The sequence below is a fragment of the Musca autumnalis genome, unplaced genomic scaffold (assembly GCF_047663935.1).
Source record: "Musca autumnalis isolate F117 unplaced genomic scaffold, ASM4766393v1 scaffold_5, whole genome shotgun sequence".
Taxonomy (NCBI): domain Eukaryota; kingdom Metazoa; phylum Arthropoda; class Insecta; order Diptera; family Muscidae; genus Musca; species Musca autumnalis.
Window position 1 is genome coordinate 26,273,073 of NW_027412088.1, and position 16,215 is coordinate 26,289,287.

The following is a 16,215-nucleotide window of genomic DNA, read 5'->3' on the forward strand; positions in this document are numbered from 1 at the left end:
AGGATCTTCGGTTTTTTACTACTACAACTACATTTATTTCAGTGAGAGCAGAGTCTCTATGTATCAAAATGAGCAAACCAACAACAACCGTCGCCCGTTAATATCTACACTCTCCGGTCTCCGCAGAGGGAACTTGTAGAGGTGATACACGAACTGTCAATCAGCATCCGTGATCGACTGGGCTCGGGAAGCTGAAGGCCAACGTATCTAACTTATACACCAGACATAACCATCGTGTCACCTGGTCTGACAAATTACGCCATCAGGCAATCCGTCGTTTCTCTTTGGGTCAGACCATCTTCCCATAATTATATCCATCAGCAGACCGCCCTATCAGGACCACCTCAGTCACGTTAGGCGACGTTACTCTGACAGATCCGAAGGGATGAGCAAGTTATTTTAACCCCGGGAGTGGCAGGGCGAAGAGTACTACGTCGCATTAGATCTCTTTCCGAGGATGAACCACCAGAATTTCCAATGGATCATGTTGCGAATGTCATCAGGAAAGCAAAATCATCCAAATCATTGGACCCTGATGGAATCTCCATGATAATGCTTAAACATAGTTTCCAAAGTCTGGAAAAAGGGCAGGGTGGTCTCGCGATTAAATCCAGGCAAGGATGCCAACAAAGGCAAATCGTACAAACCGATTTCGCTTTTGTATCCCATATCAAAGTTCATAGATGCTTTAATCCTTCCCAGAGTCAAAAATTGCTATCCAGTAGCAGATCATCAGCATAGGTTCCGTAAGCAGCACATCACGACAATAGCGATGCACATATTTTGGTCGAGGACTCGAACTGGTGATAGACCCAGAGCCAGATTAAGCAGAACAAGTAAAAAGTGTCAGTCGGCTTTGCCGACAGAGATATACCCTCAGCCTATGTGAATCAGTACTTTCATTTACGGACAGATCGAATGTATTTAGGGTCTTTCCTGAATTTTGTGGCACTTTTTGTTCAAACTAAATTCAAAATTTTTGCGGAGGAGGGAATGGACCGACATAGTGCATTACGGAAGTGGATCTTATTTTGAGAGACATATCTTTTCGATAGATATCGAACACCTGTTGGACCAGTATGCCAGGAAGCATGGACTTGTCCACGGAAAATATAATTTGGCTGTAAACAGGACCACAAAGAACATCATCGGTATACATTTCCAAAGGATCTCCGAACAGACCCTAAACTGAACTTCGACACAAATGTTGAACCGATATGGAACAATTTTGAAGTTTAACTAAGTTTGACGAAGGCCAAATTTTGGACCAAACCGGTTTATCACTTTGAGAGTTATTGTGCTCTCCACCTACTACATATGGTACCATAGGGGTTTTTTTACAACGTTTTGGCTGTTTTTCCCAAGAAGTATGGACTTGCCACTGAAAAAACTTTTACCGTCGTAATGGAGGCAGCGAATGCAAGTTGCTTCAACAAAAATCGAAGTGATTCGAAAGCAGGTCTTAAAGTAAACTTATCCGAAGTTTTGTGTTGGAGGTACCGGAAGGAGTAGACAAATATTGTCCATATTCGAACCTGATCTATATCTGGTAGATAAATTAGGACGTGTAAAGTGTAGACCAAATCGGTCACTCCCTTCAAGAGTCATCGTGCGCACAATGTTTCCGAACATTTTTGAACTTTTGTGGGAGGTACCTGACGGAGTGGACCGATATGACGGAGTGGATCTCAGGAAGTATGGACTTGCCCTTGATAAAAATTGTACCGCCGTATGGAGGCGAGTGATTACAATTTGTTACAACAAAAATCAATGCGATTCGAGAGCAGGTCCTAAACTGAACATTTCCGAAATTTTGTGTGGGAGGTACCCGAAGGAGTGGACCAATCGAGTCCATAGTGGAACCTAATCTAAGTCTGGTAGAAGCTTCACGATGTGCAAATCGGTTACTGCCTTCGAGAGTTATCGTGCTCACAAATGTTCTGAACATTTTTGAACTTTTGTGGGGGAGGTACCGGAAGGAGGAGTCACTACATATGGTGCCATAGGTGGTTTTCGGGCTTTTTTTCTCATGAAGTATGGACTTTCCCTTAGAAAAACTTTTAGGCAGCAAATGCAAGTTGCTTCAACAAAAATCAAAGTGATCCGAAAGCAGGTCTTAAAGTAAATTTATACAAAAATGTGTGTGGGAGGTACCCGACGGAGTGGACAAATATAGTCCATATTCGAACCTGACCTATACCTGGTAGATGTATTAGGATGTGTAAAGTATGGACCAAATCTGTCACTCCCATCAAGAGTTATCGTACACATCGTTATCGTACAACATTTTTGAACTTCTATGGGGGAGGTACCTGAAGGAGTGGACCGATATGGCTTATCTTCGAACTTAAACTAAGTTTGCACAAAATATTACGAAGGCCACATTTTGGACCGGAACTTGTACCGTCGTATGGAGGACAGTGAATATAAGTTGCTACAACAAAAATCAAAGCGATTCGAGAGCAGTCCCTAAAGTGAACTTTACCGAACTTTTATGTGGGAGGTACCCGAAGGAGTAGACCAATTGAATCCATATTGAAACCTTATCTAAGTCAGGTACACATTTCACAATGTGCAAAGTATGGATCAAATCGGTAACTCCTTCCAAGAGTTATAGTGCGCACAAATTTTCCGAACTTTTGTGGGGGAGGTACCTCAAGGAGTAGACCGAAATGGCCCATCTTCGAATTTAAACTAAGTTTGGAAAAAATATTACGATAGCCAAATTTTGGACCAAATCGGTTGATCCGTTCGAGAGTTATCGTGTGCTCCAGCCAGACAGACAAACGGACGGACATGGCTAAATCAACTCCAAATTGTGTGAAACACATTTCGTCCAAACATTCTTGGGGTCTAAAAGCATTATTTCAATGAGGCACATTTTGCCCGTATGAAAGGGTATATAGCCTCGTTAGCATAAATGCTGAGGGTATAAACACAAACATCATCTTTATTGGATCGAAGGAATGGGTTTAAATGCTGATGAAAAGATCGGATCTTTCGCGGCTTCGTTTGAACCAATGCAAAAGATGACATGAAATCACATCATCGCGTAGAACCCTTTCCTTAAAATTTTGCTGGGCACCTATTATAGATGCGGAGATATTCGCTTTGAAATAAAAGGGTATAAAATAGTCACATTTTAAACGCCTCAATGATTTATTTGTGATTGCTACACATTTGTTGTTGTATTTTAATTTGAACTCTTTTTAATCATTACAGGGAGTCACTTTCGAGTCCCTTTCTGATCATACAGCGACTTAATCAGTTTTTGATTACCAAAAGGCCTCTAAAAAGACTCCACAGTGTGCTTTAAAAAAAAACGATCGTCCAAATGCTAGCTGGGCAATCTCAATGTTTACTTTTCACTTGTGAGGACGTCCTATAATATTTTAAGTTCATCTATTTTATCTAGGCTTTGGTGAATCAACGCTTTTATTAATGTACATTAGGGCGGCCCAAAAAAGAAAAAACAATTTTTTTTCCATTTGATCCAAAAACCTTATATATGAAATTTTATGGCGATCGGTTAACGTTAACCCGTGCCAGCTGAGCGATCTTTTTTTTCGATCTTTGTTTCTATAGTAATTTGTCCCATACAAATTACTATGGAATCAAAGGTGAATTTTCACGGTATTTCTCTAAAGGACGCAAATTATGGGTCAATCGATGAAAAATTTATCAGTTCATTGTTGTGGCTTAAAAACGAATAATACAAAAAATAGACGTTTCAAAAAAAATTTTGGGCCGCCCTAATGCCCCACTGTAGATGTCTTAATTAATCATAAGGTAAAAGTAAAACTTTCCAAGGCAAATCTTTATTGGAACATTCTCGATACAAACCACACACTGATTGTTCCCTTTCTTAGTTGGCCAACTCTAAAACCATCACACAAAAACATAAGTTTACCTTAACGATTGTCGATCTGTGCCAATATGAAATTCTCATCACGATCGATTAGCAATTTTTTGACAAAATGTTAAACAGTTAAACAAGCAACAACAAGACTCGAATTGTTTATGCAAATAAAAAAAATAAAATAAACAAATGCAAACAAAAACGAGAATAAGGCAACAAAGAAAGCACAAGTTAATCGAACAGAACTGCTAATCAATCGGCGAGGGCAAAGAGGTGGGTTTTCTAAAACTGTTTTTTTTTTTTTTATTTAAATTAAGAACTGGTTTTGTAGAGAAAGAAGTTTTTTTTTTACAGTTCTTGTAATCGTAACAATGGTCAACTTTTACTTTAGGTAATTTTACGGCAATTATCACATTTTATGATAGAGAGAGGTGAGGCATTTGGCGGAACCCTTTCCCATATCCAATTCCTCCTCTTCCACCGACAAAGAATTGGCGCAAGGAAAATTGCTGACTTTTATGTAATTTTTATATTTATAATTTGATTTAATTTTAATAAGTAATACAACGAAATTCCACTTGCTTAGTTTTTCGCCTGTGGTTAAGTGGCTAAAGAAATATTACAAAAAACAAGCATATTAGCTGTTTAGGTGGACTCTGGATTTCTTATAGAATGGTTTTCTTATTTGAATCGAAAACGTTTAATAAATGCATCTGTCTATTAATATTACATTTAATAACAAATAAATACACAATTGTTTTTTTAATTTTTGTTTATAGATTGTATTTTTTATTTAGATTCACAAAAGATCACTTGTTTTCTATAGCTTATAATGGAACAGCATTAATATGAAGTATCTATCCACTACTACTTTTCTCCGGGGTTTCTTTAAAATCTAATGAGAATTAAATGCAACAACTTGATTAAACTCTGGTTCTTTGTGTGTGTTTGTTTGTTAACCTAACAGGGATATCTCATTTGTTTTACCTTTTTTATTTTAAAATCTACAATGTAGTTTTTTTATTTATTTTTTTTTTTTAATATCTTCTCTCTGTTTTTACAACAAAAAAGACTTATGCTCCTGCATTAAATAAAAGGAAACTTATAAAAAAATTGGAGGGCGTTTAACTTATTTAATCAGTAGCATCAGACTTGGCCACGGAGAAAGGTTCAGCAACTGGCAAAGAACCACACTTGGCAATTACAACATCCTTGACGGGACGATCACGACCATCGGTGGCGCTATTTTCAATCTTGCGCACAACATTCATGCCAGACAACACCTTGCCAAAGACAACATGACGGCCATCCAACCAGGAAGTTTGTTTAGTGGTAATGAAGAACTGGGAACCATTGGTATCCTTGCCAGCATTGGCCATAGACAACCAACCAGCACCATAATGCTTCAGCTTGAAGTTCTCATCTTCGAAACGTTCACCATAGATGGAACGACCACCGGTGCCATCACCACGTGTGAAATCACCACCTTGGATCATGAAATCTTTGATGACACGATGGAATTTGCTGCCAGCATAGCTAGAATTGAAAAAAAGAAAGAAAAACATAAATTAGAATTGTTATCTCTATTACTTTGCTGTTAGTTAAACAAATTGAAATTGATTGGAACACAAAGGAAATCTTGAAGCAATTTACTAAATTAGTTTAAATGTTTAGACACATTTGGAGAAAACGTAAAAATGATTTATGAGGAAATGTGATTTCTTACTTCAGGTTAGAAATGACCAAACTAAGTGGTTTGGCGGAGTAAGGGGAGAAATTACTAAATTATGGAAACTAAGCCCCTTTCACTGACATTATCTCGGTAAAATGTTCAATACTGTTGTTGTATTGCCATAGCAAATATGTTTATACATAAATTTTTGAATTTAATGATTGTATCCCACATTTTATCAACTTCGTAAACACTAAACAATTTTCTCCGGGGACAAGTTAATACTTCCTGAAATGTTGACCTAAAAGCTCCAAAAAAAAAACTGCCAGTACTAACTAAAACAACTGATTGAGTATCCGATATGGCGGAAACATTGCACATCCTAACAGTTATTCCAAAAGTACATCAACTGTAAATAAGGTCCATATTAAACAACACGTTCGGGTACCTCTCTCACAAAAACTCAAAATACTCATTTAAGTGCAGGGTGACTTCCGAAACGTCACTTGCTTTGTAGTCGTGCATTAGAAATTGCAGTAGTGGGGAACTCGATCTAATAAACCCTTGTTTAATGCATGACTACAAGGCAACTGATGTTTCGGAAATCAGCCGCATTTTATGGGCTGTCCGACGTCCTGTTTTACAGCTGTATAATTTTTTGTTTGTAAGTCCATGCAACGAAATAAACTAGCTGATTGCACATCGTAATATTTCTCTCAAACATAAATAAAGTTCAAAGACGGCCTTTATCGGACAACTGCTTCCGGTACCTTCCGCAAAAAAATTTCGCTTAAGTGCAGTTTAAGAACTCTTCTAGTAGTTTTTCGGGGACAAGTCCATACTACCTGACGTAATGATTCAAAAGCTCTAAAAATTCCACGGTGACAAACTAAAATGGATGATTGGCCTATGTCGGTTTCAAAATGGACTATGTCGGTAATAATGTCTACAACATTATGTGCTAAGGAAAGATCGCACCAGAAGTGGAGGTGGTGGATTAGCTTTCCTATTGCACCAGTCTGTCCAATACAGACCTATCTCGCTTGAGCCTGTCTCTAGTGACCCGTACATGGAATGTATGGGGGTAGCAGTCAGGTGTGGAACTGCCGAGATAGAGTTGCTGAACGTATACATCCCGCCGAGAAATAGCTGTATCTCAGATCACGTGCATAACATTAGCCCGCTTTTGGAAGGTCATAATCGTCTGGTCCTGGGGGTCTTTAATGCGCATCATGAGATGTGGCATTCGGCCCTCGGAAACGACCAGAGAGGTACAGCGCTGGCTGAGCAGATTGACAGCTCTACGTTTTGCACGGTCAATGATGACGCCCCTACCAGAAATGGAGGATAGTGTCACAGCTCGCCAGACATAACCATCGTGTCACCTGGTCTGACAAATGACGTTACCTGGCAACCCGTCATTTCCCGTCATAATTGTATCCATTAGCAGACCACCCGATTTCATTACCTCTGAACGCCGCACATTCGTCAAACATAAGAAAGCTGATTGGCCAGGTTTCAGAGAGTTCACCAATCACCGCTTCAGAGAACTGTCCAATCCTTCTGATGTTCGGGTAGCGGAAAGGATGTCCCGAGACATCATCACTGCTGCAGCCGCTCGCAATAATCCTGCTGGTCGAATACCCGAAGTAAGACCAAACTTCCGTGCAGAGGCGACGGGATTAGCAAATGAGCATGATGAGCTTCGCCGAACCAACCCCAATGACCCCAGAGTCAGGGAGCTGACACTGGAAGTTAACAGGCTGGTCGGCGAGCACAAGCGGAACAAGTGGTTAAATCATCTAAAGAGTTGCAACATTGAAGCCGGTGAATTGTGGGCAACGGTTAAGTCACTCTCGAACCCTGGAAGAAGGGAAGATAGGACCTCAGTCACGTTTGGCGACGTTACGTTGACTGACCCGAAGAGGTGCGCAAGTTATTTCAATCGACAGTTTGTCTAGCATCCCGAGAGAGACAGGGCGAAGAGAAGAGTATTACGTCGCATCAGATCTCTTCCTGCCGAGGAGGAACCACCACAGTTTACAATGGATGATGTTGCCAATGCCATCAGGAACGCTAAATCATCCAAAGCGTTGGGCCCTGATAGAATCTCCATGGTAATGCTGAAGCAGCTGGATGAGCCGGGAGTGGAGTATCTCACTAAAGTTCTCAACTTGTCGCTATCCACCCTCATTGTTCCCGAAGTCTGGAAAATGGGCAGGGTGGTCCCACTACGGAAGCCCGGCAATGATGCCAACAAAAGTGAATCGTACAGGCCGATTTCGCTTTTGTTTCCCGTAGCAAAGACCTTTGAAGCCTTAGTCCTCCCTAGTATCAGAAATAGCTATCAAGTTGCCGATCATCAGCATGGATTCCGTAAGCAGCACAGCACGACTGCACGCCATTACCACACATATTTGTCAAGGACTCAACCAGAGACGGCCGTGCGATAGAACAGTGATGGTGGCTCTTGACTTATCAAAAGCCTTTGATACAGTCAGGCACTCCACGCTGTTTGAGGACATTGAGCAGACAACCCTCCCGCAAAGCTTGAAACGTTGGATAGTCAATTATATGTGTGGACGCCAGTCGTACGTGGAATTCAGGAACAAGAAGTCCAAACCCCGTAGAGTGAAACAGGGTGTTCCCCAAGGTGGGGTGATATCTCCGGAACTGTTTAACCTCTACCTCTCCTGTATTCCGCCCCCTCCAGACGGCATCGAGATCGTAACGTATGCGGATGATTGCACGATTCTGGCGTCGGGTACCTATCCTGATGACATCTGTGAGAGACTGAACAACTATTTAACCGATCTTACCACCTTTTTCAATTCGAGGAATATGCAGATTTCCGCCACAAAATCAACAGCCACTCTGTTCACCACATGGACAGCGCAGTTTGGAAGAGAATTGAATGTCGTGGTCGACGGTAGCAGAATTCCGACCACAAACTGTCCCAAAATTTTAGGGGTCACATTCGACACTACTTTCACGACGTGCGCGCACGCCACAGCTATCTGCGACAAACTGAAAAGTAGGAACAAGATACTCAAGTCCCTAGCCGGCAGCACTTGGGGTGCAGATAAAGAAACCTTGTTGACCACATATAACGCGATAGGTCGGTCTGTGGTAAGCTATGCGGCGCCAGTCTGGTCCCCGAGATTATGTGATACGAATTGGAAAAAGATTCAAACTTGCCAGAATGCCGCCCTGAGAACAGCAACAGCGTGCCTCCTCTAATCTTCAGTGGACCATCTACATGAGGAGGCAAAAATTCTTCCAGTAAAGCAACACAATGAGATGCTTTCGTTGCAGTACCTGCTTGTATGTTACCGTGTGAGCCATCCCAATCACCATCTTGTGTGTGGGCCCGGCACATACAAACAGATCAGGAAGGATATCCATGCTCTAGAGGGAGAGGTCCAACGATACAGGAAAGAACCCCTAGATCAACAAGCGTATCAAGCAGGTTTAAATAGTATTCACACGGATGCAGTTGCCAAGGCCTTAAGCATTTATAGTGTGAATAAAGTCCTCGAAATACATCCCCCATCTATTGCAGCTGAGGAGCGTCAGCTGCCACGACAAACTAGAGTAGTTTTCGCTCAACTACGCTCGGGATATTGCAGTCGCCTAAATTCTTATTGGGCGGAAATCGACCGCGCCGTGCAAGACATCTGCCCAGTATGTGGCATGGGCCCGCACGACACAAAACACCTTTTCAACTGCCCAGTCAACCCTACTCATCTAACTCCAGTGGATGTGTGGTTACATCCCATCGAAGCAGCCACCTTCTTGGAACTGGAGATAGACCCAGAGCCATGTTTGTTTTCTAGAGGAAGTCAATACTTTCTGAGATATGGGCCCCAAAATGTCCCAATATTTTAGGCCACTCTTTCATACAGCTCTTGCACCAAAATTTCTAGTAGTCTTTGAGGTTTGTTTGGCGATGGTATAATTTTATTCTCCATTCTTCTCCCAATAATGGGCCGAACTTCCAAAACTACCGCCCAAGTGGTATTCTTGCAATATAAGAATAATTAAGTTTTTTCCGTGGTCTGTGTTGTTTAAAGTTTTTTTTTTTTTTTTCTTTTTGCAACCATAGGCTGTCGCAGCTGTCGGCAAAGCCGACTGAATCTATTTTACTTATTTCTCAGTGAAATTGCTGTGTTGCGGACTCTGACTAATGGAAAACGCATTTTATTTACATTGTCGGATATGTTCATGGGGTATATTCCATTCTTACAGTCGTTTTTTTTTTACTCGCTAATTTTTCATCAAAAGATCAATATTTATCATAAAAATAAATGGTTTTGGTAAAAGTTCACTAACATAGAAACTTAATTATGACAACCTATATCTGCACCAATAATTTGCGAAATGTGAGAAACCAGTTTTCGATAATGTATTCCGTAGAAAGATAATGATACAAACAAGATACATACTAAAACTTCCATATTATATTTACAGTTTTATTTGTTTCTATTAATAAACGAAAAACACTAGACTACAAATTATCACCGTCGAAAGCCCTATTCGCCAAACCACACATTAGTCTAGCAGGGCTTCTACTGATATTCCTAGATGTTTCAACCATGTGCCAATGTAAGCCCTTTTAAAGACTTTAAATCTGTACAAGATTAAAAGCATAGATTCATTCGCTTTGAGATAAATAAGCTAACATTAACAGAAATATAGGTGTCTTATTCTACTGACGTGGAGTGTATGATAGTTTCTGCTAAGAACGAATAAACTGAGATGATTCTTTTAGGCTAATGCGTAAAGGTAATGTCACATTAGGCAAATATTTGCTCCAGCGACAGGCAGTGCGCGATTACCGAGAGCATACATTTCAATGCATTATTTACGCTGACTTGCTGTCAGTAAGCGCACACTGCAGGTCGCTGGGGCAAATATTTGCCTAATGTGACCTTATCTTAAGTCTATATGGCTCTGATACTAGCTGGGATCATCAATGTATTGTATATGTATACCCTGCAACTTTACCCATTTCCATAAAAAAACCAACACTGGTTCTTCTTTGACATTTTCTGTCATAACTAGTATTATTTTTTAACACACGATTTTCATCTTTTCAACTTTATTTTATCCAAAAAATCAAAATAAAAATTGCTAAGAGTAAATTTGCTTCTTGTCTTCTTTGAAAAATCGTCCACGTGGGTTAGAGCATAGACACTTGCGGCACTCACATTAATAAATATACACACAATTTTCATGCTTAGCCATCACCACCACCTTGCCACTGATGCCATTCATGAAAATTGTCAAAATTTTATAAATATAACTGCAGACGGACCTTAACATTGTACATGAATACTATATCTATTACACGGGTTTTTGTGTAATAAAATTGAAAAGACAAAACAAACAACAATTTTTTTTAAATGCTACATTTTATCATCGCACTCTTAGAAGAGATGGGCAACTGGGTGTGTTTGTGTGATAAGAGATTTGTGACCTAATTTATATTTTTGACATTTCTATCAATGTGTGCTCGTATGTACAGTACATACATGTTCTTCACTTTCATTGAAATATACTAGAGATACACTTTGTGATGAGGATCCGATTTTTTGGGGGAAATTTAATAATGTAAAGAAGATCAATGACAAGATAGTCTAATCAGTCTGTACTTCTATGTTTAATGTAATCTTTTTGGTCGCGGAGCTGAGTTACACTCAAGAAGCACACCCGTCTTGCATTAAATGTCCGACTTCGATTCGCAGGCAAGTCAACTTCACATTTTCAACGATGGTAAAAATACTTCGCAGCATAATGTTGGCGACATCTCCTGAGTATTTAAGCCATGTAAAACTTCTCAACAAGTGGTGTATTAAGACACGTTGTTCGGACTTGGCAAATCATCTTTTAGGGAAACTGATCAGTAATGTCTTCACTAATATAGGAGGTCTTCAACGCATATACATATATTATTGTACCGTTCTCTATGGGTCTTCTCCTCCCACAAAGCTGAGTAAGATTTATAGTAAATGCGACGCCAGTCTCATATCAGATAAGATCATTAGAGGCCAATAAAAGTTCGATTTCAAGACTGATAAGTTTCAAAAAGTATTCTAAACAAGTAAAAAAGTATCAGTTGGCTTTGCCGACAGAGATAACCCTCAGCCTGTGTGAAATGGAACATTCATCTATTGACAATATCGAATCGAATACCGGCTACGCAACCAAAATCCCTTTCCCCAATAATTAAGTATTAGGGGATTTTCAGATTTTGTGGCCCTTTTTGGACGTATGAACTCGCCGACAAAAGCTCAAAAGTATTGCGGAGGAGGTACTTGAAGGAATGGATAGACATAGTTCATTTTGGAAGTGGACCTTATTTTGGTAGTAATGTCTTTTCGATAGATAGTGCGTCCTCCAGTCATTTCAATTGTTCACCGTATAACTTAGTTTTTTCGCCGCTATGTCAAGAAGCATGAACTTGCCCATCTCTGTAAACAGGATCACATGGAGAAGCATCGGTATAAATTTCCAAAGGATCTTCGAACCCTATGGAGAAGACAGATATGGGCCATTCTCGAAGTTAAACTAAATTTGAAGATAATTTCAAGATTGTCTTGCGTACCATTTTAGTGAATATTTTTGGACTTTTGAGGGGGAGGTACCGGAATGGGTGGACCGATATAGTCCTTCTTCGAACTTAAACTAAGTTTGGACAAATGTTATCGAAATCGAATATTTTCGAACTTTTGTGGGGGAGGTACCGGAAGGAGCTCGGTTCGAGCTCTCCAGCCACTACATACGGTGCCATAGGGGGTTTTACAACTTTCGGGTTGTTTTCTCAGGAAGTATGAACTTGCCCTGAAAAAAAGTTATACCGTCGTAATGAGGGCAGCGAATACAAGTTGTTATAACAAAAATCAAATCGATTCGAGAGCATGTCTTAAACTGAACTTATCCGAAAATTTGTGTGAGAGATAGTTGAAGCAATGGATCGTTGGAGTCCATATTAGAACCTCATTTAGGTCTGGTAGAAATTTCACGACGTGCAAGGTATGCACCAAAACGGTTACTCCTTTCAAGAGTTATCGTGCGCACAATTTTTTCGAACATTTTTGAACTTTTGTGGGGGAGGTACCCAAAGGAGTGGACCGATATGGCTCATTTTCGAACTTAAATTAAGTTTGGACAAAATATTACGAAGGTCACATTTTGGACCGAATCGGTTAATCTGTTCAAGAGTTATAATGCGCTTCAGCCACTACAAATGGTGACATAGGGCTCTTTATTCGGGAAGTATAGACTTGCCCTTGAAAAAACTTGTACCACCGTAATGGGAGCAGCGAATACAAGTTGCTACAACAAAAATCAAAGCGATTCGAGAGAAGATCTTAAACTGAACTTTTCCGAAATTTTGTGTGAGAGATAGTTGAAGCAATGGATCGTTAGAGTCCATACTCGAACTTGATCTATGTCTGGTAGAAATTTGACGAGGTGCGAAGTATGGACCAAATCGGTTACTCCCTAAAATTTGTCCGAACATTTTCGAACTTTTGTGGGGGATGTACATGAAGGAGTGGACCGGTGTGGCCCATCTTCGAACTTAAATAAGTTTGGGACAAAAATCACGAAGTCCGAAATTTGGTTGGAATCGGTTGATCCGTTCGTGAGTCATCGTGCCCACCAGCCAGACAGACGTACGGACATGTCTAAATCGACTCCAAATAGTTTAAGACTAATTTCGTCCAAACACACTTGGGGTCTAAAACGGCTATTTCAATGAGACATATTTTTGGTCGTATAAAAATGTATACACCCTCGTTAGCCTCAAGGCTGAGCGTATAAAGAATACCTGTAAGCCTTCTCTTCTTTTTGGGCCTTCTAATAAAATATCTATTGGTCTTCTGACAGAAGATTTATAGGTTAGTCATCTCGTAGAAGAGCGGCATGCCTTCTCATAAAAGATCATTCTGCCCATTTCATAGAAGATGATTTGTACTTCTTCAAATTTTAAAAATACGACGTTATCCTGTCGCATGCTCAAACTTATCGAAATATTTAACAGAAAATATGTCCGACTCTCTCTCTCTCTCTCTCTCTGTGCATCTCTATTTTAAGGGACGGGGCCAAAAGCCTGCTACTCGAACAAAGTTATACTTTTACATTTGTAAGTTTCAGCCTTTCGCCGGGATTTTAAACATATACATATGTATATTAGGCCGGGGCGATTTGTGTGGAAGGAAAAAACCTTGGTCGGCCCTTCGCGTTTCTGATTCCTGGGATTGAACTGAGCAAAAAAGTCCACTGGACCATACGTCAACGATGAAAATCGAGCCTCCCGATTTTGACTTGAAGTTTTTTATTTGAGTTTTTTGGATATTTTTGCATATAACAGTCAAACTATTGAGATTTGCTATCCAACAAAAACACCAAAATTGTAGCCAACACAATAATTAAAATTTCTCTAGTGTACCGCAAAAGTATTGGAATGCTCCGCAGTTTTGGACTTGATAAAGTGCACATTTTTCGGAAAATATCGATAATTGACATTGTGTTTCAATAGTTGACCAGAAACATATTCAAGCGTTCTGTTACAAATTTTTATCGTGTTGGGGTCCATGGAACACGAAAATGCCTTTGCTTCGTTTGGGTATATGTTGTTGTATTCAGGGCGGTAAGAACTATCTGTGGAAAACATTTCAAAGAAATGGGGAGGTCGCGCCTATTCCCGATTTTAACTCTATGTTTAGTATTTTTATTCATATATGTAGCTATTTCGTTTGTTACGTTCTTCAAGAAGGCACTCCCCTTTAACCTATTTTAAATCCTTTCATAATTTTCACAAGACAAAGGGCCAAAGTTGGTTGTTAGCATCACTGCTGAGTTGGCTGACTTTGTTTTCATGTTTCTGACAAACAAAAATATAAACACTCAACAACAGTCAATGTACTCAATATGCTATCGTGTACATTATCCGTCATTGTACTGTTATCTACAGTCAAGAATCTTTTAAAGTGCTGTAAGGCACGACAGAAGAAAGAAACTACACAAAAACAACACACAATAGCAGCTTGAGTCTCAATTAAAACTAACCTAAAAACCACACAACAACATACCGAAGTCATTTGTTATAATTAATGTGTCAACCATCTTTTTTTTAATTCTCTTCACTTCTTATTCTATCCACCCTGTTCTGTTTTTCGTTTACTTTAAAGAAAGAAATTCTTGAATATAACTTACCCTTCTCCAGCGGGTTTGTCAGCCAATTGTTTGAAGTTCTCGACAGTTTTGGGTACGGTTTTACCAAACAAACCGATTTCAATGCGACCGGCCGGTTCATTACCAATTGTTATGTCAAAGTAAACCTAATGCAGCGGGGAGCAGCACATGCAAAAAAAAGTGGAGGCAAGGGAATTGTCATTATCAACATCATCATCATCAGTAGCCGCAGCACAAACAATGGAAAGAAAACACATATACACACAATTTTTGTTATTAGAACATTTGCCAAAATTTTTTAAATTTATTATTTGCAAAAAAAGTTTGTAGAGCTGAGAAGGAAGGGTGTGAAGAAAGACATCCCCAATCACTAAACAGTTCATCAATAATATTTTTAATATTTAATTTTTTTGCACTAATGTTGCTTTCAAAGAATCCCCCATTTTGATTTCGTTCTTACCTTTTCGGTTACTTTGGGTCCTTTATTATCATCAGCATTTACAAAAGTGGTAGCCACTGATGCCACTAGGCACAAAGACAAAAACAATTTCATTGTGTTCAGGTTCTTCGATAGAATTTTGATTTTGTACGTCCGGCGCAATAACTTTCTGTGTCCAGTATCAACTAACGACTGTTTTGTTTCTTTCCAAAACCCTCTACGTTTAACAGTGAATTTTCCCCAGTTTATCTTCTCGTACAGATAACAGTCGTCAACTGTTATACTCTTCTTGTCCATATTCATCTTCCATGTGTTGGAAGAGTTCGACTAGCTTTGAGTTGGGGCAGTCTATTGCATTGTGACACGTAATTGTTATAAAAATTGAAAGAAATGATTATTTTTCTTTTTTCAGCGAGAATGAAAGAAACCACTAGAGATTCTATGTACAACAGAGATGGGAACGTTGAATTATCGAATATAATACTGGAAATTTGACGTCTAATCGTATGATTTATTATGTCTGGCGGCGGTATATAACTGAGGAAAAAATCTATAATAATACCCCGTTTGTACAAGTTAACACATAATATGTTGTTGACCCAATAAAACATAATTTCATTAAAGAATAATTCTCAACTCAGCAACAATAAAGTTGCAATTTCTGTTTATTCAATTCCAATGAAATTGCATTGCAGACATTCGTCTGTCCCAAATATTCCCAACATTCAATTCCGATTAATTATTCTAATAAACCCAAAAAATACATTTCCGTTGCTTTGCAAATATTTCGTCTGTCCGATTATTTCAATAAACCAAAAAAATACAATTTCCGGTAGTTGACTTCGTCAGCCAATGCAACGCTTGGCGCGTGCAGACCAAATTCACTAGAATTTTCTTTTTGGTAACAACAACTCATTAAAAGCTGAGTGGCATGATTTCAGGGAAAATCAAAGTGTTAAACAAGCAAATATTTGTATTCCAATTTATGATTGTAAAATAATTTTAAGACAAACAAACAGTTTTTTAATTCGCAAAAGGGAGCAG

General features: G+C 39.3%; 2 protein-coding genes across 2 annotated transcripts in view; one reads left to right on the forward strand and one right to left on the reverse strand.

Moving 5' to 3' along the window:
• LOC141405572 (uncharacterized) overlaps positions 1 to 16,215 on the forward strand; it is a 396,796-nt gene that overhangs the window by 31,810 nt on the left and 348,771 nt on the right. The window lies entirely within an intron of this gene.
• LOC141405571 (peptidyl-prolyl cis-trans isomerase B) lies at positions 4,837 to 15,441 on the reverse strand. Its single transcript, XM_073990084.1, has 3 exons — positions 15,193 to 15,441; positions 14,754 to 14,878; positions 4,837 to 5,395 (listed from the first exon to the last, which is right to left on the reverse strand). Exons 1-3 carry the CDS (start codon positions 15,283 to 15,285, stop codon positions 4,993 to 4,995), a joined length of 621 nt encoding a protein of 206 aa, XP_073846185.1. The 5' UTR covers positions 15,286 to 15,441; the 3' UTR covers positions 4,837 to 4,992.

Excerpts from the sequence above, each read along its gene's own strand:
- LOC141405571 (XM_073990084.1), bottom strand. The coding sequence starts at position 15,285 with ATGAAATTGTTTTTGTCTTTGTGCCTAGTGGCATCAGTGGCTACCACT. Across the intron at positions 14,879-15,192 it reads GACCCAAAGTAACCGAAAAG|GTTTACTTTGACATAACAAT; the intron begins GTAAGAACGAAA and ends CCGCTGCATTAG. Across the intron at positions 5,396-14,753 it reads GACAAACCCGCTGGAGAAGG|CTATGCTGGCAGCAAATTCC; the intron begins GTAAGTTATATT and ends TTTCAATTCTAG.